Source organism: Anolis carolinensis, chromosome 3 (genome assembly GCF_035594765.1).
Source record: "Anolis carolinensis isolate JA03-04 chromosome 3, rAnoCar3.1.pri, whole genome shotgun sequence".
NCBI lineage: Eukaryota > Metazoa > Chordata > Lepidosauria > Squamata > Dactyloidae > Anolis > Anolis carolinensis.
This window is the reverse complement of record NC_085843.1, coordinates 79,526,409-79,553,256: the sequence shown is the minus strand read 5'-3', so window position 1 is coordinate 79,553,256 and position 26,848 is coordinate 79,526,409. Positions and strand designations below refer to the sequence as shown.

General features: G+C 38.9%; 1 protein-coding gene across 2 annotated transcripts; it reads right to left on the bottom strand.

The window, feature by feature from the left end:
- Positions 1–1,153: 1,153 nt before the first annotated feature.
- b3galt5 (beta-1,3-galactosyltransferase 5) lies at positions 1,154–25,732 on the bottom strand. 2 transcript variants are annotated; one of them, XM_062975117.1, is made up of 3 exons: positions 25,130–25,732; positions 4,064–4,964; positions 1,154–2,403 (listed from the first exon to the last, which is right to left on the bottom strand). In XM_062975117.1, exons 2-3 carry the CDS (start codon positions 4,406–4,408, stop codon positions 1,375–1,377), a joined length of 1,374 nt encoding a protein of 457 aa, XP_062831187.1. In that variant the 5' UTR covers positions 4,409–4,964; positions 25,130–25,732; the 3' UTR covers positions 1,154–1,374. The 2 variants fall into 2 exon arrangements, with proteins under 2 accessions (XP_062831187.1, XP_062831188.1); XM_062975118.1 differs by having other exon boundaries at positions 4,064–4,385.
- Positions 25,733–26,848: the final 1,116 nt, after the last annotated feature.

The window sequence follows — 26,848 nt, the reverse complement described above, 5'->3', positions numbered from 1 at the left end:
TTCCTCCATGCTGCCCGCTGGATGCCTATCACATGACATCCAGTGCCTTCTGCCCCACCAGAGGCAGGAAGAGTCCTGGCTGCAGTACAGAAGGTCTCCCTTGGCACATAAAAGGCTTTCCACGTTCCATAAAAAATTATGGGGTCAAGCCACACCAGCAATGCTTCCTCACATAGGATAGGGAAGCATCACATGCGGGTGAGGTGGGGCGGCAGGCACCGGGATTGCCCCACTGCTCCGCTGAATCACCAGACTTTGATTGAATGTAGTTTTCATACTCTAAGGCCCTTTCCACACAGCGGTATAAAATCCAAATTATTTGCTTTGAAATGGATTATATGGCAGTGTGGACTCAGATAATCCAGTTCAAAGCAGATAATGTGGGTTAGCTGCCTTGATATTCTGGATTAAATGGCTGTGTGGAAGGGCCCTCACACTTGGGAACCTAGCCCTATAAAGATTCCCATTCATATGAATTCTGGAACCACATTCAGAAGATTACAGTTCCAATGCACTTGGCAGATCTTCACACTCCAGGTACAAATGTCCCTCTTACTTCTGGGTGTATGGAGATGTTTTGGAGGTGAGATTTCAAAACCCACATATATCCTTATTTAGCTTTCTATACATTCAGATAAATGCCTGAACATGACTTGTATGGTTTTGACAACAGACAAATTATGCATATTTCCTGCCAGTAGCCATTAACACTGTAGACCAGTTGCTTTGTCCCAAGATGAACATGAGCATTATCGTTTCTCCCCTTGCTGCAGCTAACTGTACAGCATCAAAGACTATTATCAAATTTGTTCTGACTTCAGGAGTACCTTGTAGGAAATCACAGAAATCACAGAGTACCTGAAACTCCATTATTTTTCTTTGGATCATGTTCTTGGACTATAGCAGCAAAGATATGCTTGGGAGGCAGCATTGGATGCAATATTTATGCACTGTATTAGGACTTACTAAAGAAAGTGTGAAAAAACTGGACAGGTTGGTGCATGAGCCGACGCCTGGTGTGTTAAAGATTGTCATGGAATGAAGCTGAAGAAAGTTACAGAAATATCATAAGAACCCTGGATGCTATCCTGGTGTTGGCCTTACTACTGACAAGAGAAGTCTTTTTGTCTTGTGTAATATAAAAATTAGTAAATGAAAATGTTTAGTTTTCATTTATTAATTAAAAGCTGTTGTAATGAAACCGATATTTAATACTGCAATGTTATGCAATATTATTTGTGAGTAAGCCCCATTAAACACAATGAGCTTTATTTCTAAGGAAAAAGTGCAAAGGATTAGACTTTTACCACCCACCTCCCTCCAAAGAATAGTACAGCCTACACCCCTGAAATCTCTAAGCAAAGATTTCTGGATTCAAACTTTTCTATTTTTCTGCATGTTTCGAGTACTGTGTTTAGACCAGTGTAGTGGTGATGGTCTATGATAATCACTACTTGGGCACTTTTCATCCATTGACCTCTCTAATGCATTCCAATAGATGAGCAACTCATGAGGTTTTACATAGTGGCTTGTCACAATTGTCTTAAAGGAGCAGGGTGAAAATGTGAGCCTTTCTGGGAAGAATGTTTGTTTTGAATCAAGTTCTTCAGGCTTGATATTGAGTTCAGCAAGGCACAGTCCTATGAAAACATCCTCCAGTTTAACAAAAAGGACACTTTCAGAAATGTTATACACCTGACTGGCAACATCTGTTGAGAAAACATAACCTGTCCCTGAACAAAAAGGAGGATATGTGTTTGCTGGATATTCTTCTTTACTCACATACCACTTGCTGAATATTTTCCGTATCGGACGCTCATTCAATTTTAAAAAGCCAGTGAAGAATCTAGTATGTCTGTGTTTCTTTAGCAGGAGTTCTGTCAGATAGTAAGTATTCACAAATACATCAGAGTCTGTTTTCATCACAAAGCTGGACTGTGGACAAAATTTATGAACCCATTCAATGCCCATCATGGTCTTTAGTGTTAGGTTGTAATAGGTATCTGTAAAATCCTTCTGGATTACATCTCCATATTTTAGGCTCTCAGCTGTAACAGCAACTTGGTCCTCATGATTCAAAGTAGTTCCCAGAAGAAAATAGGTCACAATACGTTTGTTATCTATCAGTTTTTCTTTGCCCCATGTCTCACGAATGGCCATCCGGGCTTTGGATTGCGTATGAGATGACGTTGCAAGTATTACCAGAAATGGGGGGTTCCTACTACAATCTGTAAGAGGCAGCTGAAGGAAATTTCCAGTGTCTCTCTTAAAGGAAACAACCTCACTTTTTCTCTGACAGAATATGCAAATGCCATCAGAGCTCAATTTGATAAGAAAACAGAAAACAATGGAGACCAAAGCCATTGTGAAAAAGAGCATATTTTTAAGTCTTTTGGGAGCCATCTGAAAGACAAAAGATATAAATGAGACACAGGAAAAATATTAATTCCTTCCTAAATATGAATTAAAATAAGGGTTGGTTAATAGAAACCTATGAATTGGTTATTTTATATTACAACGAAACACCTTGGGGAGCCACGATATCATATGAGTATCAAAAAAGTATTGGTATGTAATTTTAACAGATGGTTTGAATAGCAACTAGACTAGGGATAAATGATACCCTCTGATACACATGCTACATACTGCCCCCCACAAAAAAAACCTTCTCCTGAAATCTGTCCTCTTCTCTGTGAAGAGAGAGAAAAAGAGCTATTGCTCTTTATGTCCCTCTGCACAAGGAAAGGGATTGGATGCTACAGTGGATGCCAATGGGTGCAGATCTATGGATCTTTCGAACACATTTTTCACACATTCAACGTTAGTGTACATTTGTCGCTAGTATAGGAGAATGGTTTTGAAAAAAAAAATTACTAAACTTTTCTTCTAACAGTGGGGCTCTCTATCCACATACCATTCTCACAAGAGAGACTGGCTTTTTGAAGTAATCTGCATTTCAAGAAACTAGAAACTAAGATTTCAGAAAAAATGATTTACAACTCCATGCTGTAAATTATAGTTTGATACCACTTTAACTGCCAAACTACTATGATTTATAGTTTGGCAGGAGTACTTAGAATTCTTTAATTCCTTCCCCTAATCTACAACATTTGGCTTTCTAGCAGAGAATTAAAAGTACAGAATAGAACCACATTGGTTCAAGTAGTATCTATCTGCTTTTTTTAGTTCATTCATGGAGTAAAAAAAAAACCCATTAAAGGGTTGCTGGGTTTTTGTTTTGTTTTTTTGAAACCATAGAATAGAATAGTAGAGTTGGAAGAGACCTCAAACCACAACCACATAAGAATTAGATTGTTACTATAAACCATCTACTGGCCATTCAACCCTATGCATGTTTACTCAGAAGCAAATTCCATATACAAGATACAGCAGGAAAGTAATGAGACTGGCAAGGCTCTGCACAAACCAACAATGCTGCTACCCTATCTCTCCCTTCACATTGCAGTTAGGTTAACTCCTGCCATAAACTCAGTACAAATTTGAACTTGCTAGAGTTGCTATGCAATTGTTAAGAACATCTGATACAAAGTTGTGTTTGTGAGGTGTATTATGAAAAGGACCAGGAAAAATTAAAGCAAAGTTATGTTATCAAATTTTGTGTAAAACTTGGCAAATCCACTACTGTAACTTATGAAAAGTTACAAAGGGCTTATGGAGAACATTCCCTATCCAAGCCACAAGTGTACAGATGGCAGATGTAATAATAATAATAATAATAATAATAATAATAATAATAATAATAATAATAATAATAATAATAATAATATCACACAGGCCTAAACACTTGGGAAGTGTTCGATTTATGATTTTGTGATACAAAATCCAGCATATCTATCTTGTTTGCTGTGTCATACAATATTGTTGTGTCAATAATAATAATAATAATAATAATAATAATAATAATGCTTTATTTATAATCCGCCCTATCTCCCTGGAGGGACTCAGGGTGGCTTACAACAAAATAAAACACAAAATAAAACACTCAACCATTCAATGACATATAATAAGGCCTTTTCAGAGGACCAAGAAAAATAGGACAAACCTTGTACAGGAAGCTCTTCAATCTCATAAACAGACAACAATGTGGAAAGACTGAGGACTCTTCTGATGTCAGATCATCGACTGATGTTGAGAACGATGGCACCAAGATGGTTCCAAAAAATCTCACGACTGAGCAGAAGGCCAATTGGAGGGATGTGTGTGTTGAACTTCTGAACTGTTTTGAGAGGGAGCCAGAATTCTTCAGTTGAGTGATCATAGGTGATGAATCATGGATTTTTGAGTATGGCCTGGAGACCAAATGCCAAAGCCGGGAGTGGCATACTGCAAACTCTCTCCATCCCAAGAAAGCAAGACTGAGCAAACTGAAAATCAAATCAATGTTCATTTGATTTTTTTTATAGTCAGGGGATCATCTGCAAAGAGTCTATGCTTCCAAGACAAAGTGCCAATCAAACTATTGGGAAGTTCTTGAAAGGCTTAGGAAGAGGCTGGCATGTGTACAACCAGGCATTGCATGCACCTGGATGCTACAGCATGACAGCATCCCATGTCACACGACAATCTCCATCAATAATTTTTTGAATAATAATAATAATAATAATAATAATAATAATAATAATAATAATAATAATAAATTTTATTTGTATTCTGCCCTATCTCCCCAAGGGGACTCAGGAGAAAAAAAGCATTCCTGTGGTTCCCAGGTCTTTCCCACCCTTCTTCACAGATCTTGGACCCTGTGACTTCTCCTTATTCTCCCAGCTCAAAAACCACTTGAAAGGGTGCCATTTTGGAACTTTGGGTAATATCCATAAGAGAGTAACTGATGAGCTGAAGTGCATTCCAGAAGAAGCCTCCCGGCACTGCTACGAACAATGGAAACAATGTCTCTGTTGATGTGTAGCTGGCTGCCCCAAGGGAACTACTTTGGAGGAGATAACCTTGATTTGGACAAAGAATAAAATTCATGGTTAAAAGAAAATCAGTCTCATTCTACCATACCTTGCACTAAGACTACATGAAAAAGTAGTATCGTGTAATGTTTTTCTCATTTCAAACATTTGCTGTGTTTATGAAGAAGCATTTACATTTTGTGTCTTCACTAAGGGCATCTTCTTACCTTTAAGAACTGCTCAGTTCAAACCCCTGCACAGCCATGAAAACCCACAGGGTAACCTTGGCCAAGCCACAGTCTCTTAGCCTCAGAGACAAGCAAAGGGAAATCCCTTTTGGACAAACTTTGCTAAGAAACTCCTATAATAAATTAACTTTAGAGTTGCTATAAGTCAGAAATTACCTGAAAGCTCATGACAACAACATGAATAGCATTATCTTGAGGAATGATGCAGTACTAATAACAACAAAGCAAAAGCTTTGTTGAAATAATCTTTTTGTGCATAATTCAGAACTTAGCAAAATATTACTTGAATAAATATATTTTGGACTTTTTGTTATGTAAATAGTAGAGTCAGAATACTTAGAACACAAAGTGCAGTTTCAGTAGGAAGAATTTAACTTTCTCTGATTCAGTTCTTGTTCTAAAAAATATCACCTTTCACTTAGTGGTTGGTTGATGTTTCTCCCCCACTAACCATAACTCCTTCCTCTAATATTATTTTTGGATTATATGTTCTACCCATAAACTAAACAGAATGATAAAATGCAGCCTTGTGTGATCTCTACTAATGGGACTTCTGCCAATGCCATTCTGTTTCTCCATTTTGTCTCCTGACAATGGCTCCTTGTCCAGAGAATAATCTACAGTTCAGGACAATCATATGTTGTGGCACATCCATTTTTTAAAAAGAGAACCATAAAGAATCATGAGCTACATAATTAAATGGATCAAATGTCGGTTTTCTTCTAAAACCACAAGAACTCAAAAGACTAAAGACTTGGAAGATCTTCTCTCAAGGAGTTACATAAGCTCCTGAAGTGTAAAGATATTTAATTATATGCCTAAGTCAAAATCCTAACAGTTTTTCCACTTTCTATATATGGTTGTAAAAGATGGACAGAGAGGAAGAAAATCAACTTAATTAAAATGTTGTGCTAGAGGAGAGTTCTACATAAACTATTGGCCACCAGAAAGACAAATAAATGGATCCAAGAGTATATTAAACCCAAAATCTCAAAAGAAGCCAAGATTATTAAACTGAGCTCTTATTGTCTGTTAACATTTTATGAGATAAAGTCACTTTCTGAGAAAAGAAATTATGTTTGGAAAAAATGAAAGTGGTAAAGTGCATTACAAGTGGATTGATTCAAAAAGCCATAGTCCTGAGTCTGCAAGATCTAAACAGGACTGTTGAGGACTGAGGCCCTTGGAAGTCTCTCATTCATAGGATCTCACTTCACAACAGATAACAAGAATTTTGTATTGACTGGTGTCAGGAGCTGATTTCCACTGTTAAGAAATTCACCATAAACCTTCTCTGTGACATCTTGAGGTCAATACAAGGTGCCGGTGGAAGACAGTGCTGGCATCTAGGAGGACTAAAACCCTTTCTTGTGGTAAAACTGTGATAAGAGATTGGGGAGGGGGACTGGAATGGGCAAGAATGAGATGGGGACTAAGTAGAAAATCAGGGAATTTTGCACGGGAACACCATTATTGACTTTTCTCATCTCTAAATCCAAAGAGTACTGTGTTGCTGGTGAGGTTTTGCAGTTAATGACATCTGGTCTTATTTTTTTAAATCTTCAGTTATAGAAATAATATGTTGGACCAAATAAACCTTATCTGAGCCAATAGGTTTCTTTGTATCAAAGCTCTAAAATTAAAGCGTAGCTAGAAATTTTAGTCAAACTTATTTGAAGAACACCGGGTTAGTTAAACAGCTTGTCATTCGTGTTATGCAGTGGTTCTCAACCTGTGGATTCCCAGATGTTTTGGCCTTCAACTCCAAGAAATCCTAACAGCTGGTAAACTGGCTGAGATTTCTGGGAGTTGTAGGCCAAAACATCTGGGTACCCACAGGTTGAACACCACTGCTGTTATGTATCATTGCTCCTTTCACAATTCAATAACAACGAAGTGTATTTGGCATGGAAAAACTACCCAACAGGAGTCTATTAATATGATTAGAACAGAAATTGTTCTTGTTAGTTGATGTTCCCTACTAGGTAAAAGGATATAGCCAGTCGTTGTTCATTGCTCATTTCTTTTTCTCCTTTCACTCATGGAATCATAAATCTTCCAGTGAAGCACTACTTGCCAGCCATCAAGCATTACTTTATTTCTGGAAATGCTCCCATGGAATATCTATTCAGAATCCTGTCATGATGAAATATTATCCATGTTTGATCAGATATAAGTTCTATCAAATACAGTAGAATTTATTCCTAGATAATGCACAACAGTACAGTCTTAGTGTTAAAGGTGACTTTCTGTGTTGCAGTATACTGACATAGTGACTCCTAGAAGTTGTTCTTGTATTTTGTAGAAGCTTCGTTTATTATCTACAAACATTCGCAAAGAAAACCTAAAACAAAATATTGTGTGCAGAATACCCTTGTTTCCTTGTTAAGGTATAGAACTTACATTAACCCAAGATTTTTTGGGTTGACTTTTTGACTAAAATCTCTACATTTTTACTTGAGTAAAGAGGCTAAGTGTAAATGGAGGGAAGCAGATTAGAAAGTTAGGGCTGAAGAAGAAGAAAAACAGTGGAGGAGGAAGTAGAGCTGATATGTTTTAAGCGAGTCCTCACAGACACTTTTCCTTCTCAGAGACTTGCTTAAAACTTCCCTTTCTTTTGGAGGGGCAGCGGTTCTCAGCCCACCAATGAAACACATGGTGTTCTTTGAAACCCTGAAAACACCTGGCTTGGCATCCCAGGGCAAGGGGCAACCTCTTCCTTAAGCGCTTTCTCTCCCTCCAACCATTTCAAAAGCAGGTTCTCCTTATAGTTTCCTTCCTTTTGGTACCTGTGAGCGTCCCTTTAAGTCATCTGTAGTCTTACGGTGACCTCATGAATTTCAGAGAGTTTTAGAATAATAGAGTTGGAAGAGACCACATGGGCTATCTAATCCAACCCACAGCCATGCAGGAAAAGCACAAAGCACACCGAGCAGATGGCCATCCAGTCTCTGTTTAAAAGCCTCCAAAGGAGGAGCCTTCACAGCAAGTTCCACTGTTGAACAACTCTTACAGTAAAGAAGTTCTTCCTAATGTTCAGGTGGAATCTCCTCTCCTGTAATTTGAACCCATTGCTCTGAGCCCTAGTCTCCAGGGCAGGAGAAAACAAGCCTGTTCCTTCTTCCTTATGACATCCTTTTACATATTTATATATGGCTATCATGTCTCCTTTCAACCTTATCTTCTTCAAGCTAAACATATCCAGTTCTTTAAAGCAGCCTCATAGGGCCTAGTCTCCAGGCCTTTGATCGTTTTAGTCGCTCTCCTCTGGACACCTTCCAGCTTGTCAATATCTCTTTTGAATTATGGTGCCCAGAATTAAACACAGTATTGCAGGTGAGGTCTGACCAAAGCAGAATAGAGAGGCACCATGGTTTCCCTTGATCTAGACACTGTACTCGTTTTTGTTTTTTTTAAATAAATTTTATTGGCATTTCAGATAAAATTAACAACTGAGTAATAGAGACAAACAGGGAAGGGTAAGGAAAGGGGTGAGTGCAAGGGTAAATGGAGTGCGAGAGAACAGAGAATCCAGCCAAAAGATCCCGCGGAGAACAGCCGATTCGAAGAAAAGAAAGAAATACGCTAAAAAAAAGAGAAAGGAACAAAAACAAAAAAAAAAGGAAAGAAAAAAAGATTGAAAAAATACAAAAATAAAAGTTGACTTCCATCTCATACACAGATATTTTGTATTCTCTTACATTTGATCTATTTCTGATGATTATTTATTTACAGTAGCATCATTATTTGTTTTTCTCTTTTCTCTTTTTCTTTATCAAGCCCCAATCCGTTTGCCTCTTTGGTATGCCATTATTATTTTTTAGTAAATACGTCAATTTGTCCATATTCATAATATCTAAAACTTTATTTAACCAACTGCTTAGCTCAGGTGTTTCTTTCTTTTTCCAATCCTTGGCATATGTTATTCTGGCCGCCGTGATAAGGTAATTAAACAAAATTTCTTTATTTTTATCATTTTCTACATTGAGCATACCCAATAGAAAATACTTTGGGTCCAGTTCTACCTTAATATGCAACATCTCCTGTATTTTTTGATGGATTTCCTTCCAATATTTTTCCGCTTTTTTGCATGTCCACCAACAGTGGAAAAATGTCCCCACTTGGTCACCGCATTTCCAACATTTGTTTGAAGTTTTTTTATAAAAATTTGATAATTTTTGAGGGGTCAAATACCAGCGGTAGAACATTTTGATCCAATTTTCTTTCAATTCTGTGGCATAAGTTGCTTTTAGTCTGGAATTCCAGGCCTTTTCCCATTCTTCCAAATAGATTTTTTCTCCTAAATTTTTAGCCCATTTGGTCATGTTCTCTTTTATTGTTACTTCCTCCGTCTCCCATTCTATTAATTTTGTATAAATTATGGATACTTGTTTTTTTCCCATTGTCATTACCTTATCCCAAAAGCTATCTCTCTCTTCAAATCCCAAAATTTTGTCTTTATTGTAATATTCTTTCAATTGCATGTATTGGAACCAGCCGACATTGGGGAATTTGCGATTTATTTCTTCCTGGCTTTGTAAGTTATGTTTTCCATTTTCTTTCACTAAGATATCTTTGTATCTAGGCCATATTTCTCCACCTATTTCTCTTCTCTGACATGCTTCTAATGGAGAGATCCATCTAGGTGTTTTCCAATAGAGTTTCTTCCTATATTTGTCCCAAATTTTTATGAGTGAGGATCGGATAAAATGGTTGCCAAATTTTTTCTCCGTTGTTTTCTTCCCATACCATAGGTATGCATGCCAACCTGCCCGTAGATCTATACCTTCCAATGTTATAATTTTAGTGTTCTCCAATGTCGCCCAATCCTTCACCCATATGAGGCCACATGTGTCATGATAAATTTGGAGATCTGGGAGCCCTAATCCTCCTCTTTTTTTTTCATCAATCATGTAACTTCTTCTTATTCTAGGTTTTTTGCCCTTCCATACGAATTTGCTAATATCTTTGTTCCAATTTTTAAATATTTGTGATTTTCTAACGATAGGGATGTTCTGAAATAAAAATAACATCTTGGGCAGAATAGACATTTTTATTACTGAGATTCTTCCTAATAGTGATAAATTTAAATACTTCCATTTTTCTAAGTCCTTTTTTATTTCCCTCCATATGGGGACGTAATTATTCTCTAATAGTTGAAAATTTCTGGCCGTTAACGTTATACCTAAATATTTTATTTTTTTCCTGGTCTGTATCCCTGAAACTGCTGTTAGTTCTTCTTGCCTTTTTTTAGTCATATTTTTTGGCAAGATCATGGTCTTATCCATATTTAAATTTAAACCCGAAACTTCTCCAAATTCTCTTATTTTAAATAGCCAATTTGGAATTGTCTTAATTGGGTCTTCAATTATACAAATAAGATCATCTGCATAGGCCCTGATTTTATAATTATATTTCTTGATTTTGGCGCCTTTTAAATTGGGGTCTTCTCTAATGTTATTTAATAGAATTTCCAAAGAGAAGATGAAGAGCAAGGGGGACAGTGGGCAACCTTGTCTAGTTCCTTTACCTATACTGAAACTTTTGGATTCTAATGAGTTTATTTTTATTTTTGCCTCTTGTTTGTCGTAAATTTGATTGATTGCGTTTGTAAATTTGTACCCCATGTCTAATTCTTGTATTAATAATTTGAAGAAATCCCAATTTAAGTTATCAAATGCTTTTTCCATGTCAATAGTAAGTAATGCCAATTCCTCTTTTCTTGTGAATTCATAATATTCAATTATATTTATAATTTCTCTCACATTGTCCTTCATTTGTCTCTTTGGAATAAAGCCCGACTGCTCCTCTTTTATCCACTCTTTCAGAAAGTCTTTCAGTCTCTCCGCTAATATATTCGCAAAAATTTTGTAGTCCACATTTAATAAGGAGATTGGTCTATAATTTTTTACACTTTTGAGATCTTGACCTTCTTTTGGGATCGTGGTAATTGATGCGTATTTCCACGAATCTGGGATTTTTTGGTTTTCTAAAATGCCATTCATAATTTTTTTGAGATACGGAGTTATTTCTTCCGCAAAGACCTTATAGTAGATGCCACTTAGTCCGTCTGGACCCGGGGCCTTATTCCCGTCTAGCTTATTTATTGCTGCTTGAATTTCCTTCTCTGTTATTTCTTTATTTAGAAGCTCCCTTTGTGTCTCTGATATTTTTGCCAATTTTTGTTTACTGATGAATTGGGATATTTTTTCTTTGACTATTTGGTCTCTCGAGTACAGCTTGCTGTAGAAATTTTTAAATTGAGTCAGTATGCTCTGATCCGTCCTGTAACTGACTCCTCCTGTTGAGATTTCAGTAATAACATGTGCTTGTTTTTTCTTCCTAATTTTCCAGGCTAGCCATTTGCCTGGCTTATTGGCGTTTTGAAACTGTTGCTGTTTAATGAACCTTAATTTTTTCTCTATCTCTATATGAATTTTTTGCTTCCTTAAAAATTCTAAATCTTGTTTGACTTTGATATTGTCTGGCTCTAGTTTTAATTTTTTTCCCCTTGTTTTGATTTCCTCCTCTATGTTATTGATAACTCTATATTTTATTTTATTTTTTTGGGCCTTTTGTTGAATAAAATGGCCTCGCATGACCGCCTTGCTTGCGTCCCAGATTGTTTGGATTGATATATCTTCCGTATTATTCAGCTCAAAATATTCCTTTAAAAATTTTTTATTCTTTTTGACATCTTCCTCTGATTTTATTAAATTTCCGTTTAATCTCCAATTTGGGTTTCTGATTGTTTTATTTATCGTAAATTCTAATGGGCAATGGTCCGAGATGTATCTGGGAGTAATTTTTATTTTGGATATTTTTAGAATCAATGAAGGGGTCATCCAGGCCATGTCTATTCTAGACCATGAATTGTGTCTATTCGAGAAGTATGTAAAATCTTTATCTACTTCGTGATGCGCCCTCCAGGCATCCTTAAGATCCCAGTCCTGCAGTGCCTTGATAAAATTTCTTGGGAGCTTACCTAATTGTGTGTCCTTGTTCTTTTTGTTTGTATTCCCTTTTTTGTCCCATTCTGGATCTGACACCCCATTGAAATCACCCAAGATCATCAATTCATCGAATTCATGCTCTATTACTTTATCTTTTAATTTTCCCAGGAAGGCTGATTTTGAACCGTTTGGCGCGTAGATGTTGCAGATTAATGTTGTCTGGTTGCCCACTTTGATTTTTACTCCTACCATCCTTCCATCATCATCTTTAAATGCTAGTTCTGGATTTAATTTTTGATTTATATATAAGACCACTCCCCTTTTTTTCTCTGAGGCGGAGGATATAAATTCCTTTCCTAGATTTGTCTGACTTAAATATGCGGTGTGTCTATGGCAGATGTGGGTTTCCTGGAGTGCTATTAAATCAAATCTCGATTTTTTCAAATGTTTGAATAAACTATTCCTTTTATTAGATGAGTTCAAACCGTTAACGTTATTTGAGTGACATTTTATTTCCATAATTTAGTGCTGGGTGGTTTCTTCTTCTTCTTCTTTTTCTGCTTCTTCTTCCTCCAGGCAGATTAGGTTTGAGGTTTGTGGGGTCGTTGCATAGAGGGTATTGTCAGGTGAGGTGATTCTGGGCTTTTTTCTTAGTCTCTCCGAGTTTAGATCTGGTGGGGTTGGTCCGTTTTCTTTCTTCATTAAATTTTTATAGAATTCCTTAGCCTTCTCCTCTGAAGTTATCCAGACCCTTTCCTGATTGTATGTTGCCATCAGACCTTCTTTCCATTCCCATCTGAATCTAATATGTCGTTTTTTTAGTTCTTCTGTGAGGAATAGATACTTCTTACGTTTTTGCATTGTGCTCGGTGGGTGTTCTTTCAGTATCGTTACTTTCTGCCCCTTGAAGCGGATGGTGTTTTTGTTACCGGTTCTTAACACTTCTTCTCTTGTTTTTCTCCTGTCAAACTGTACGACTACGTCTCTCGCCACCTTGTTTTTTCTTGAGTAATTTGTGGTTACTCTATATACTTTCTCAATACTATCTTCCATTACCTCATCTTGTATCTGTAATAGGTCTGCTAAAATTTGGGTCGTAATTTGCTTCAGATTTTCTTTTGGTTCTTCCACGATGTTTCTTATTCTTACTTGGAATTCTAGTTCTTTCCTCTCCAATTTTTCTTGTCTTTCCTCTAGTTTGTTATTCTTAGCTTCTAGTCTTTCCAGTTTGGCCTGAAACTTGTCTTGCTTTTTTTCCAATTTTTGTTTATCTTCTTTTACCTCTTTCATTTCTTTTTGTAGATATTTTATTTCTCTCTTCACTTCTATGAATTCTTCTGATAATTCTTTCCTCATGTCTGTCATCTGTTCTTGGAGGGTTCTTTGGTTTTCCGAGATTTTTTGAAGTTCCTTCATCAGATCTTTTAGATTTACCTCCTCCGAGAGGGACCCCTTTCTTCCGGTTATCTTTTTTTCGTCTATCTTGAGTTTCTGCGTTGACATCTTCTCTGTTTTGTTCTGGTGTAGGGATTGAATATAATACTCGGACTTCTTCACCCGATCAATTAGGGAACTCTAATTATTTCTGAGTTCTTATATATCTGTCTACTTGCTTGATTTAATCTTCTTATATTGTTGGGGGGGGGGGGTATTTCCTCCTTTTGGGTGTTAATATCTATCCACAGTCAGTTAGCTTTATTTCTTAAATATTGTTGAGTGTGATATGCAGTTCCTGTGTTAAATAATTGATTAGTTAATAATTAATTAGTTAATACTTAATCAGATTAAGTGCTTATGAGTATAAATACACTTCCTTTTTCCCCTCCCCCTGTTCAACCTGCCCCCGCCCAGTAATTACCTATTCAGTTCCTCCCAATCTCATAATAAATTCCCCCACGGAGGTCTATAGAAGGTCTGTTTTAAACCACTAATAAACCACTTAATATATATTCTTATTCCAGATAAGTTAGGTGTTATTACTGATATTACAGATCTGTTAATTATATGCGTATACTTTTTTTTTAAGGACTACTTTTCCCCCTTATCTTGTAACAATCGTTGTCAAGTTTACAAGCATTTGACTTGCTTAGCATTAACTCTCTTCATTGCCATTTCCTGAAGTATTTCTAAGTTATCTCTTCCACACCTTCCACACCTTCTGGAAACCCTACAGTCCAGTCTTTTTTTTATTATTATTCTTTTACCTCCTATCTATCTACCCCACCGTTCAACCCCTTCTCGTCGTGTCTAATCCCTCTCACTGTCTCTCTCTTCTTATTCTCCTTCTTCTGTCTACTCCTCTCTCTTTCGTTGCCTCCTCTCCCCCGTCTGCTTCTCGTCCTCGTCTACCTCCTCCACTCGGTCCGTCTGCTTCTCGTCCTCGTGGCCCCCGTCTTTCACTCTCGTCTGCTTCTCCTCCTTGTCTTTCCCTCTCACCTCCGTCTGCTTCTCATCCTCGTTCTTCTCCTTAACCTCTCTCGTGACGCCTCCTTCCGCCTCGTCTCTCCTCTTTCCGATTGCTTCGCGTCCCGGTCTTTCCCTTCTGCCGCTGGATATTCTAGTCCTGTTTCTCTTCCGTGCTTCTTATTTTATCTGCCTGGTATTTCCCGCGCTCCGCTTCTCACTCCCTTCCTCTTAACAGGGCTCTGCTATTTATTTGCTTATTTGCTTATTTTATTCTGTTTTGTTTAGCTGAGTCCTCCAGTCTTCCTGCGGCAGGGCTGACCTTCTTGATTTTCCTTTATCCCTTCTTCCGCTGACGAGGTTCCGCTTTCTGCTTTCATCCGGGTCTTTAAGGCTTTCAGTGACGCTCGCTATCTGTAGACTAAACACCAAGCTCTCAAGGTCGGTATTTAACCCTTCACAGTCCTGTGCACATGGCTTTTTGGGCGATTTAAGGACGAATTAAAGGCAACTCCTTTGGGTATAGTTCTGTTTGCCTTTCAACCCTTGCATTAACGTTCCCTTGTTTGGGTTTACTTAGAATAAATGTTTAGATACCCTTCTGTTTTCCCATCCAAAGTTTTAAGGGGGGTTTACCTTAGACGTTCTTCGCTTCTTCGCTTCTTTCTTCTTTCTTCTTTTGCCTTCAGATTTTCAGTCTTTCTGACTGCACTTTTGTTTATCTGTGTATCGATCCACTCTTACACTCCTTTACAATTCATCTTATATCCTTTTGATTTTGGGAGTATGGCTAGGCTTCTGTTTTGGACCCTCTTGTCCCCAGCCTCTTCAGACCCGCTGCCACCGCCCGTTCTCTGATCTTTCCGCTAATCTCCTTGAGGGGGAATCAGCCATAAGATCCGCGATAAGGATCTCGGTGGGTTCGCAGTCTCCCAGGAACTCGATCCGCCCAGGAGAGGGGGTGAAAAAGCTGCCCTGCCTGGTCTGTTCAGAGGTCGGTGCTCGCAAGCTTCACGAGCACCCATCCAGTCGCCATGCTGCCATACCCGGAAGACACTGTACTCGTTTTGATGCAGCACAAAATCCCATTGGCAAAACGCCATTGGCAAAACAGCTGCATCACACTATTGGCACATGTTTAACTTGTTGTCCAGGAAGACTCCAAGATATTTTTCACATGTACTGTTGTTGAGCCAGGCATCACTCATCCTGTATTTTTCCATTTTGTTTTTTCTGCTTAAGTGAAGTATCTTACATTTGTCCTTGTTGAAATTCATTCTGTTAGTTTTGGCCCAGCTCTTTAATCTATTCAGATCATTTTGGATTCTGATCTGCTGGAGTATTAGATATCCCTCCCACTGTGGTGTCAACTTGATCTCCATCCAAGTCATTTTCTAGGGCAAGGGATACTCAGGTGGTTTTGCCTCCACTCAGGTGGAGCCTTCAAAGTTGCAGGGAGGGCTCTCCAAGCACTCTTCTCCCACCACTCTGACTTTTTATTTATGCATAAGTTTATTATTGGACATGCTAGGTTTTATGCTTGAGGAAGACAGGGGAACAGCTCAAGCTTTCAGGAAAGAAAAAGTCCCTGAGGTGAGAACTGTTGTCCAACAGAGAAGCGGGGGAGTTGTGGGAGAGAAAGTTGCTAGAACGCTCATATGCTGTGTTCACATTGCCCTGGTCGTCTGCCTGCCTCTTTTATTTGAATGTCTAAAGTGTATTTTTAAATTTTCAGTTGGAATTATCAGTGACCGTAATGCTAAAAATTTGTAGACTGAAGAGATATTTAAAGGGGAGTGAGAGATGAAGGGGACAATTTCCCTCATTCACTTCTCCCTGTAGTTACTCACATGCATGTTCTGTGTAAGAGGTGGGGGTTAATAATGCAGCTACTCCCATTATTCTTTACCATTGGGGTACTGTTCCATTATCTAAGCGGAGGCCACCGGGGGGGGGGGGGGGGTGTGAGAGAGAAGGATTGTCCCATTCATGGGGGGAATTGAAGGAGGAAAACCATTTCTTCCATTTTCGCTGGTAATTTGCCCTCCCCCACTCCCACATCATAAACAAGGTTGTTTCCACGACAGGGACATGGGTGGGGGATTAACGGGAAAACAGGGTAACGGTTTTCCTCCTTCAACCCACCCTCTACCCCCATAAATGGGACAATCCTTCCCTCTCTCTCTAGCGCCCCTTAGTGGCCTCCATCCAAACAATGGAACAGTACCATCATTGGGTTGCTGTGAGTTTTCCGGGCTGTATGGCCATGTTCCAGAAGCATTCTGTCCTGACGTTTCACCCACATCTATGACAGGCATCCTCAGAGGTTGTAAGGTCTGAGGATGCCTGCCATAGATGTAGGCAAAATGTCAGGAGGGAATGCTTCTGAAACATGGCCATACAGCCCGGAAAACTCACAGCAACCCAGTGATTCTAGCCATGAAAGCCTTCAGCAACACATAGTACCATCATTAGCTATGTTGGTTAGGATGGACAGGAACTGCACTCCAGTGTCCTGGAGAAGGGTTCCTAATTCTCACCCCTATCTTATATAAGGCTCCATGAATTACTGCTAGAAGTAAGTGAAACAGAATTGTAGCCTCAGCACAACATAAACCCTTGCCTGCAGAATTAATTAATTTTTAAAAATCAATATTTCAATTCACTGCACATACACAAAACATACAGGTGCTCAGCTATTTTTTTATTGTTTTTTTAAAGAATTATTATGCCTACACTGCTTTCAGATACTTTGATGTGTTTTTTTTAACCATAAAATAATGGGAGTAATTCTCATGAAGCAAGTTTTGCAACCCTTAATAGGAACTTCAAGTTTCTCTCCAAGGACTCATCTAACTCTCACCAAGTCCCTATAGTATCCCTGTTGTATGTCCCCCTATAGATTGACCCTTTTTTAAAAACCACTTGAACATTCATTTTGACATATGGTATGAATCCTCTATTCACTTGGCTTAACACTTTCAACTGACAGGAATATATTTCCAGAAACTTGCCCACCTCCTCTTGTACCATCTCATTTCCATTTTACAAGATGCTTTTGTGGTGCTTGAATATCCATTTTGGGGCAAGGTGTGACAGAACTATGTGCTCACCCTGACTCCCTCAGGCAATAAAAGAGCCTTTTTAGACACATTAATCTCATACAATTTTTGAAAATGTTGATTGCCCTTACTCCCACTATAGGGAGAAATTTTATAATGAGAATTTTTAGAACTCCAGCATTTAGTGTGTAGGCTTCAGCTTGATCTGTTACATAGGAGGAGGTGATTTGTGAGCAGTTGCAATTTATGTCTCAGTAGAAAGATACTGTTAGCAAAAACAGGGTGTAGTTTTTCTAGCTGAGACTGTTTTTCAGGATAGATCTAGCCAACTAGTGAAGAATATTATAGCACTTCAGGTGTCTTGTTCAATGTGTCTTCAAGTCAGTTTTGATTCACAATGATTCTAAGGTGAACCTATCATGGGGGTTTCTTGACAAAAAAAACATTCAGACAAGGTTTGCCATAGCTTTCCTCTAAAGCTAAAAGAGTGTCCCATGCCTAAGGCCACCCAGTGGGTTTCCATGGCAAAGCATGGATCCAGATCCTGGTCTTCCATTATACCAGTCTAACACCCAATCCATTACACCCTGCTGGTACTATACTTTCTCCATACATTCGCTTTTTAGAAATTAGAGAATTGCATAATAGCTAATGTTCTCAAACACTGTCATCCATTTAAGAGTTTTTCTGTAGAGTACAACCAAATAGCCAGTGTGTGGGAGGAGAAAGTTAGAAAAGACAAAGCATAGAGTGAGCTCAGTAATGCTAGAGTTTAAAAAAAACATTAAAACAGACTTTCTTATAGGAAGAACAAATAAATGCATACAAGTTCACTGCATATAAATGGCAATAAAGTGGAAACAAGGAACAGAAAAAAGACAAAACTGCTCAACACCTTCTTTGTCTCTGTCTTCTCCCAAAAGTGCTCAACTTGGGGATAATGGAGTAGAGGATGCAGTAGGAAAAATGCAGCACAGAATAGGTAAAGAGGCAGGACAGGAATATCTAGCCAATCTAAATGAATCAAAGTCTCCAGGGCCAGATTAATTACATCCAAGGGTATTAAAAGAACTGAAGGAAGTTCAGGAAGTTCACTGACAATCATCTTTGAGAATTCAGGGAGAATAGAAGTTCAGCAGACTGAAGCAAGGCAAATATCTCTATCTTCAAACAATGACCCCTCAATCAGCCTGTCAGCAATACTAGGACATATTCTAGAACAAATAATTAAAAAGACAATCTGTAGGCACTTAGAAAGGAATGCCATATTCCTTTCCAAGTGCCTACAGATTCACAAAAAGTCAACATGTGTTTCTCCAAAACAAATTATGTCTGACTAACTTTATCTCTCTTTTTTTGATACTGCAGATGTAGCATATCTTGATTTTAGTTAGGCCTTTGATAAGAAGCTAGTTGTCATGATCTCTATTCCATGCCATCTGACTTTCAGTCCTCCTGACATAGGGCACATGACCATTGGTCAAGAGGGAAGACAGGATATCTGAACCAGCCATAAAAGTCAATTGCTCTGAGGTGGGGAGAAAGTGGGCTCTGGAATGTGGAAAAGGGCAGCACTAGGTGCCAGGACTCTTGGGTGATTTATGATATTGTACCTAGGCCTATATAGACGGGCAGTAGTGCGAGACTTTGCTCTACAATAAAGATGAATGGTATCTTCAGCCCCTGTGTGTCTTGGCTTGTTCTTTCAAGAGAAAGCTAATCCACAACAACACAGTTGGAGCTAAGGACCCCTACACTGGTAAAATGTTGCTAGACAATGGTACTGTTAGGTGGCTTGGGAACTGATTAACTAGTCGATCCCGAAGAATGCTTTGCAATGGCTCCTCTTCATCCTGGAGAAAAGTAACTAGTAGAGTTCCAAAAGATTCTGTCCTGAACCCAGTGCTATTCAGCATCTTTACAAATGGAATGAAAGGCATGCTTACCAAATTTGCAGATTACATCGAATTGGGAGGAATAGCTAATACCCCAGAGGACAGAATGAGAATCCAAAATGACCTTAACAGAATAGAGAGCGGAGCCAAAACAAACAAAATGAATTGTAACAGGGAAACATGTACAGTACTACACTTGGGCAGAAAAAAATGAAATGCACAAATATGGGATGAGTGCCACCTAACTTGAAAGCAATACATGTAAAAGGGATTTAGGAATCTTCGTAGGCCACAAGCTAAACAATATTCAACAGTGTGATGCTCCAACTAAAAAAAAACCAGTGTGATTTTAGGCTACATCGATAAGTGTATAGTGTCTAGATGAAGAGAAATAATAGTACCAATCTATTGTTCTTTAGTCAAACCTCACCTAAAATACTGTGTCCAGTTCTAGGCACCACAATTCAAGAAGGATATTGATAAGCTCGAATATGTCCAACAAAACATAACCAAAATGGTAAAAGGTATGGAAACCAAGAAGAATGGCTATGAGGAGGGGCTTAGGGAGCTGGATATGTTTAGTTTGGAGGATAAAAGGCTGAAAGGGAACATGAGAGCCATGTTTAAATATTTGAAAGGGTATCATATTGCCGGGGGGGGGGGTGTTCTTACTGCTCTATAGACTAACCTTATCACATTGATAAATTTCCCCCTCGTAGGACACTTCAAACTCTTTTCAAGCATGGAGAGGCACTGAGCTCATCATATGAGTTAAACTACTTGAAAAGAGGCAGAAGTGTCCAGAAAGGAGGGAACTCCTGCAATCTGACATCACATTGAGAAATTTCCCCCTCGTAGGACACTTCAGCCTCTTTTCAACCATGGAGAGCCATGGAGCTCATCACATGTGCCAGAATCATAGAATCATAGAATAGTAGAGTTGGAAGAGACCTCTTGGGCCATCCAGTCCAACCCCTTGCCAAGAAGCAGGAAATCGCATTCAAAGCACCCCCGACAGATGGCCATCCAGCTTCTGCTTAAAAGCCTCCAAAGAAGGAGCCTCCACCACAGTCCGTGGCAGAGAGTTCCACTGCCAAACAGCTCTCACAGGCAGGAAGTTATTCCTAATGTTCAGGTGGAATCTCCTTTCCTGTAGTTTAAAGCCATTGTTCCGTGTCCTAGTCTGCAGGGCAGCAGAAAACAAGCTTGCTCCCTCCTCCCTATGACTTCCCTTTACGTATTTGTACATGGCTATTATGTCTCCTCTCAGCCTTCTCTTCTGCAGGCTAAACATGCCCAATTCTTTAAGCCGCTCCTCATAGGGCTTGTTCTCCAGACCTCTGATCATTTTAGTTGCCCTCCTCTGGACGCTTTCCAGCTTGTCAACATCCCCCTTCAATTGAGGTGCCCAGAATTGGACACAGTATTCCAGGTGTGGTCTGACCAAGACAGAACAGAGGGGTAGCATGACTTCCCTGGATCTAGATGCTATACTCTTATTTATGCAGGCCAGAATCCCATTGGCTTTTTTAGCAGCCGCATCACATTGTAGACTCATGTTTAACTTGTTGTCCACGAGGACTCCAAGGTCTTTTCCACATGTACTGCTGTCGAGCCAGGCGTCCCCCATTCTGTATCTTTGCATTTCATTTTCTCTGCCGAAGTGAAGTATCTTGCATTTGTCCCTGTTGAACTTCATTTTGTTATTTTCGGCCCATCTCTCTAGTCTGTCAAGATCATTTTGAATTCTCCTCCTGTCTTCTGGAGTGTTAGCTATCCCTCCCAATTTGGTGTCATCTGCAAACTTGATGATTGTGCCTTCTACCCCTTCATCTAAGTCGTTAATAAAGATGTTGAACAAAACCGGGCCCAGGACGGAACCCTGCGGCACTCCACTTGTGACTTCTTTCTAAAATGAAGAAGACGCATTGGTGAGCACCCTTTGGGTTCGTTCACTTAGCCAATTACAGATCCACCTAACCGTAGTTTTGTCTAGCCCACATTTTACTAGTTTTTTGCCAGAAGGTCATGGGGGACTTTTTCGAAGGCCTTACTGAAATCCAGGTACGCTACATCCACAGCATTCCCTGTATCGACCCAACTCGTAACTCTATTGAAAAAAGAGATCAGATTAGTCTGGCATGACTTGTTTTTGGTAAATCCGTGTTGACTATTAGCAATGACCGCATTTGTTTCTAAGTGTTCGCAGACCACTTCCTTAATGATCTTTTCCAGAATCTTGCCTGGTATCGACGTGAGGCTGACCAGACGGTAATTGTTTGGGTCGTTCTTTTTTCCCTTCTTGAAGATAGGGACCACATTCTCCCTCCTCCAATCTGCTGTGTGTGTGTGTGTGTGTCACCCATACTTTCCCCTCTCAATGTGATACGGTAGTGGTTATCAACCTCTGGATCCCTTGATGTTTGGCCTTCAACTTCCATAAACCCTAACCATTGGTAAACTGGCTGGGATTTCTGGGATTTGTAGGCCAAAACACCTGGGGACCCACAGGTTGAGAACCACTGTGATAAGGTGTCAAGACATGGAGCAATGCAGTCAAATTTCAGAAAAAAAGAGATTCCATCTAAACATTGGGAAAAACTGATGGTAAAAGCTGCTCAACAGTGGAATATGCTGCCTCAGAGTGTGATGGATTCCCCTTCTCTGGAGAGTTTCAAGCAGAGGCTGGATAGTCATCTGTTGGGAGCATTTGTGTGTTCCTGCATGGCAATGGGTTGGACTGGATAGCCCTTGCAATCTTTTCTAACTCCATGATTCTAACCCTGGACTCTGTGTGGATATGCAGAATTGTGAATAATGGCAAACCCTGTTGAAATGAAGGATTTCTGCCCAAATATACCATAGAGGAGGACATAGAAAATGCCCAGGGAGTACATATTTTATTGAATGCGAATAAATGAAACCATGGATCCTGGTCTTGTGGAAACAGAGTAGGGAGAGTTGTTATACTGTACTTCGAAGTTTCTTCAAAGAGGGAACTGGCCCACCTCAATTGAGCGTGGTCTGGCACGGGTGGTGTTTCATATAAATCTATCATATGGAAAATATTAATTTGGTAAGAACAATGGGGGAAGGACCAACCGAAAACATGAATGTTCTCATATCTGTGTTCAAAAATAGTGATATCTAAATTTTGGCAGAATTGGTTTGTCATCAAAGATAGTGTATAGGGCCACACTGTATCTATCATGGACACACAGATGAAAATGCATGAAATAACAGTTTCTTATTCTTCAAACTTCTACCACAGAAATAAGAGAACACAAGGGGGCGTTTTTCATTGCAGCTCGGCCACCTCATACCAAGAGTGAGCAAACTAGTGTTGTTCAGAAATTTTAAACTACAGTGCCCATAGCCTCTTTTGCGGTCTTAAATGGACTGCAGTTCAAAATATCTGGAGTGCACTGACTTAATTGTCATACTAGATGGAATTTGCTACTGATAAACCCTTGGGTTTTCCTCTAGTGACCAACTGTCTGGACTACTTGCTCCATGGAGCATCAGCTACCAATTCTTTTTAGTAACTGAATTTAACACTGTTTCTAGACATAGTTAGTTTTCTTTTTCAACCACTTCCTATGTCTCTGTCTCATCTTTTCTTCCTCCCATGGCTACTTTTGGAGCATCTTGAATTTTGCAGGTGTTCCATACAACTGAGGTAGGATTAAGTGAGCAATAATTCTAAAAGAAATGGAAAGTTCCCCAAAGGGAGTGTAGTGTCATCTTACAGATTTCAGTGTAACAGCTGTATCATGAGAAAAAGTCTAACTTGGTGGGTTCCTTTATCAACATTTCTGTTTGAAAAAAAGGAAATTAGATCCTGAGTTTTTCTACTTGGGAACAAAGGACACTGCTGCAAACATATATAAATTACAATATTTGTTTAACTGAAGTATTGGTTACATGAATATTTTAATGCTTCAGAGAGTTCTATATTGGCATTATTTTCCCTATAGCGAGTTTGTGAGAGAATGGAAAAGAGATTATACTATCTTTCTTAGAAATTGTGTACAAAATTCCAGATTTTTCCATTAAGATCTTGTCTCACTGTGTGTGTGATGTGTTACAGAGAAAGAGAGAGGGAGAATGAGAATGAACAAGAAGACGTTTACTTGAAACTGCAGTCCCTGTTAGGACAATACATATAGGGATATATGTTAGAATACACATTGGGCCTGAGGGATTTGTGGTACTTTTTTATATGAAACTCAAGGCCCACCAGCTTTGTGCAAAAAGATACATGCTTGAAATTAAACCACGTTGAGCCCAGAATAATTTTAAGAGCCAAATTCATTGGATTTGCCTGTCCACTTGGCATAATTATGCCAAGCTTTCTTTATTTAAGCAGCATAACTTGGTAGGGGGTCATTTTGTTTTTGCTAACGTTAAATAACTGGAAGTCAGGAATGCTTGCAGAACTATTGGAAAGCACACCAAGATCTACCAGTAAATGGAGATCTACATTCTGCTCACCTTTGTTATACACTGACTAGTGAGTACAACACTATCGATTTCTGAAGAAATGATCTGTGAGATGCTTGTTAAACCAAGTCACACATTTCTGTATAGAAATCGATCAAAAGCCAACTGCACTTGGATAGAGCTTACTTTGCTGCTGCAGTCTTGTATCATGTCTGTTCTTAGACCATGCCGGTCTTTCTCCAGAATCAAAACTCCACTAGCATGTTTGTATATATATACACACACACATGTACTCAAAAGCACATTTCATTCTTGAATTCTATTCGGCCAAGCAATGCAAGGTGTCTGAAAATTATTTTTATGATTTCAATTTTATATATAACTGAAATTATAAATACAATTTTCATGTACTGTATTCTTACTATGCCAGAAACTACATCTTAAAGATAGATGTTACAGATATTATTAAGTAATACCCTCATTGTAGCATCTAGAAATATCATAGATTTTTATCTAGGTCACTTGCCTTCTGTAATTCCATGAACATCCATACCTGTATCTATAACTCTTCTGACAAATATCACCTTGCTAGATGGTTGAAACCGTGAAAATGTTGTATAGGAAATATTTTTTTAAAACTCTCCTCAGCCCCATGCTCAACCTTTTAAACATTTTTAAAATGTTAGTTCATGTCTGGCTACATGGATCAAGGTGGGATTCTGAAAAATTATTACTCTCTATGCTATTGTTTTACATAAAAGGGGTTGTTTGTATGAGGAGAGAGGTACGCAGGTGTAGGTCTCTTAATTAGAGTATACCAGATGGAAAAGAAAACAAGGCTGTATGGGAGGGAGCATTTTCTGCATGTGCAGCTTTTCTTAACTCTGCAATATTCCATAAGCTACACTCCTAGCCAGAATCCCCTCTTCTGTGCCACTACACAAGGACCCTTGCTCAAAAATCATATTTTAACTCCCAGTTATACAATGTTAGCAATTTCTTTTGCAAAAGAAGAATAATGCTTTCTGATTGGGGGAGTGGAATCTCTTAATTGGCAGAAAGAATTCTGTATTACAGCATGCTTCTGCTTTCCTAATTAATGAAAACTAGTAAAGAGCTCATATGAGTTTTGACTATTTGGTTTAAAACATATAACTACCACTGTCCCAAATGTACAGACACAGATATGAAATGCTCAACTTTCCTTACCTTCTGCCTCTTCTGCAATGCACCCCTTGGTTTTTCTAGCCATGTTGCATGAAAGCTTCAGTGAGTTGTTTCAGATCTTTCTCTTGAGAAAACAGTGCCAGTCTCTTGTGTTAATTTGTGGATGATCCCTTTGCCATCCAAGGGACCCATTTGATCAGTGAAGGCACTCCATAAGCTCCCTGGATTGGGAGGACTCAATCGCATATGTAAAGGAAAATCTCTCTTGTAAATCTCTTTCTTCTTCCCTCCCCCAGGTAACAGACAGTACCACTGCAGTGTGATCGGCAGAAATGGGGAAGTTAGGAACTGTCTACAAATAGTCTCACTTTTTATTCCAGGAAAAAAACTCCACATACCTTGTTGCTAGAGAATGTAGACATTTTATCTGAAAGTATATTCTGAATCATAATCCTTTTCTAAGAGTAAAAATACCAACAATTTCTAGAAAAGAGATTTAGTACCAAAACATTACAGAACTCTTCTGTTTAAAGTATAGTCATGTATGAGAGCCATATACAGTACTTACCTGCCAGCAATCCCACTGAGGAAATGCACAGTAGACATTAACAAGACTGCACTACAAAGCACATTTTTGTGTTTCCACTTCTTTCCAGTAATCAGAACATAACACATATACAAGCAGTCCCCAGGTTACAAACAAGATAGGTTCTGTAGGTTTGTTACTAATTTGAATGTGTATGTAAGTCTAAACAAGTACTTTTTAAGTGTAACTCCAGCCACACACACACACACACCTACACACACACACACACACACACACACACACACACAAAAGCTTTAGATACTATAAGGCAGTGATTCTCAACCTGTGGGTCCTCAGATGTTTTTGGCCTACAACTCCCAGAAATCCCAGCCAGTTTACCAGCTGTTAAGATTTCTGGGAGTTGAAGGCCAAAACATCTGGGGACCCACACATAGAAAACCACTGGTATAGGGAAAGGTTAACACCCCTTCAATGTTTGTTTTGCTATCTGCGCCCCTGTTCAGAAGGTTTCACCTCACTTTCTATCCCTGTGATAATTGGATATTGAAAAATGTGGCTTATTGTGGAAACAAGGATTGGTGAGAAAGCTTCAGTGGAGACCCCTGTTCCCCATGATAACTCTTTCAGGAGTGAATTTCCCTTCTGAGGGGTAGATTTCTCTCACTTTACTTTGTCCCACTCTAGTTTTTAACTATTTCTACTTTGGACATTTGGAACTCAGAACTGCCAATACCTGGCAGGAATGTACAATAAAATAGCTCCCTTCTGCTTTCTGCCCTGCACTAATAGCATTGGTTTGTTGTTACTGCCTCTGTTACTACCATCTTTGACTTCATCTCCATGATACAGACTTGTTTTCTGCTACCTTGGAGACTAGGACTCAGAGCAATGGGTTCAAATTACAGGAAAGGAGATTCTACCTGAACATTAGGAAGACCTTCCTGACTGTAAGAGCAGTGGAACTCATTCCCTTGGAGGGTGGTGGAAGCGCCTTCTTTGGAGGGTTTTAAACAGAGGCTGGATGGCCATTTGTCAAGGGTACTTTGATTGTGTTTTTCTTGCATGGTAGAGGTTGGACTGGATGGTCCATGGGGTCTCTTCCAACTCTATTATTCTATGATTCTATGATCTAAACCAGAGGTTCCCAAACTTATTTTGCCCACCACCCCTTTTTCAGAAAAAAATATCCCTGTAAAATGACATTATTTAAGATA